The sequence below is a fragment of the Nyctereutes procyonoides genome, unplaced genomic scaffold, assembly GCF_905146905.1.
Source record: "Nyctereutes procyonoides isolate TBG_1078 unplaced genomic scaffold, NYPRO_anot_genome, whole genome shotgun sequence".
NCBI lineage: Eukaryota > Metazoa > Chordata > Mammalia > Carnivora > Canidae > Nyctereutes > Nyctereutes procyonoides.
In genome coordinates this window covers 157242-158450 of record NW_026575108.1, presented here as the reverse complement: position 1 = coordinate 158450, position 1209 = coordinate 157242, and the positions used below count along the sequence as shown (strand labels likewise).

The following is a 1209-nucleotide window of genomic DNA, read 5'->3' as shown; positions in this document are numbered from 1 at the left end:
TTACTTTCCTTCTAGGAGGGCATGATGACACCACACTCTTCTCAAGGCATTCTTCATCTCCGTGTTTCTCAGCGTGTAGATCAGAGGATTGAACATGGGGGCAATGATGGTGTAGAAAAGAGCCAACACTTTGTCTTCTGGGAAAGTTGTGGCTGGGCGAAGGTAAATGAATAGTGCAGGTGCAAAAAATAGAACCACGACTGTGAGGTGAGAAGTACAGGTGGCAAGAGCTTTGCTGCGACTCTGTGCAGAATATGCCCTGATGCTGCACAGTATAAAACAATAAGACAGCATCAGCACAGCAAAGGTCACCAAAGCAATTAGGCCTGAATTAGCAATGACTAAGAGACCTATGGCGTGTGTATTAGAACAGGCCAGCTTCAGTAAAGGATACACATCACAGAAGTAGTGATCTATCTCATTGGGGCCACAGAACGGGAGGAAGATGGTGAGAAGGAACTGAGTGGTGGAATGTATAAACGCCCCCGTACAGCAGGCTGCGATGATTGCATTACATCTCTGTCTGCTCATGATGATGGTGTAGTGCAGGGGTTTGCAGATGGCCACATAGCGGTCATAGGCCATCCCTGTGAGAATGAAGATCTCGATGCCTCCAAATAAATGTGTGGTAAAGAGTTGTGTCATGCAGTTACTGTAGGAAATGGTCTTCCTTTCTGCCAATAAGTCAGTCATTAGCTTGGGTGTCACAGTGGATGTGTAACAAAGGTCGGAGACGGAGAGGTAATTAAGGAAGAAATACATGGGTTGCTCAATTAGCTGACTGCACATGATAGAAATCATTATAAGCAAGTTTCCTATCCAAATAGCAAGGTAGCAGAATAAAAATAATACAAAACAAAGGATTTCAATGTTCTTGTTTTTGGAAAGTCCCAAGAGAATAAATACAGTGACGTTATTGCTGTGATCCATGGTCCAGCATAGATAGAATACATGAATCACCTGAAATACAGAATCCATGAGGTCTATTTAAAAGTTTCTGGAATAGAGTGATGATCAGATCCTATTTGATGAATTTACTAGGTTGAATATGCTTCATTCAAATGTCTCAGAGGATAAAAATCAAATATTCAGTTAAAGTGACCCTCTAAGAAGACTCTGGGGGACCATAAGCTAGTAGATTTTCATTAAATCTGCCAGCAAATTGTGATCAATGTCTGCTTTAGTCAACCTAAAGGCCTTTGATCATCC

The 1209-nt window shown here is 42.0% G+C and overlaps 1 protein-coding gene across 1 annotated transcript; it reads right to left on the bottom strand.

The window, feature by feature from the left end:
- LOC129514805 (olfactory receptor 4P4) lies at positions 1 to 930 on the bottom strand. The gene has a single exon (XM_055333509.1). It carries the CDS (start codon positions 928 to 930, stop codon positions 1 to 3), a length of 930 nt encoding a protein of 309 aa, XP_055189484.1.
- Positions 931 to 1209: the final 279 nt, after the last annotated feature.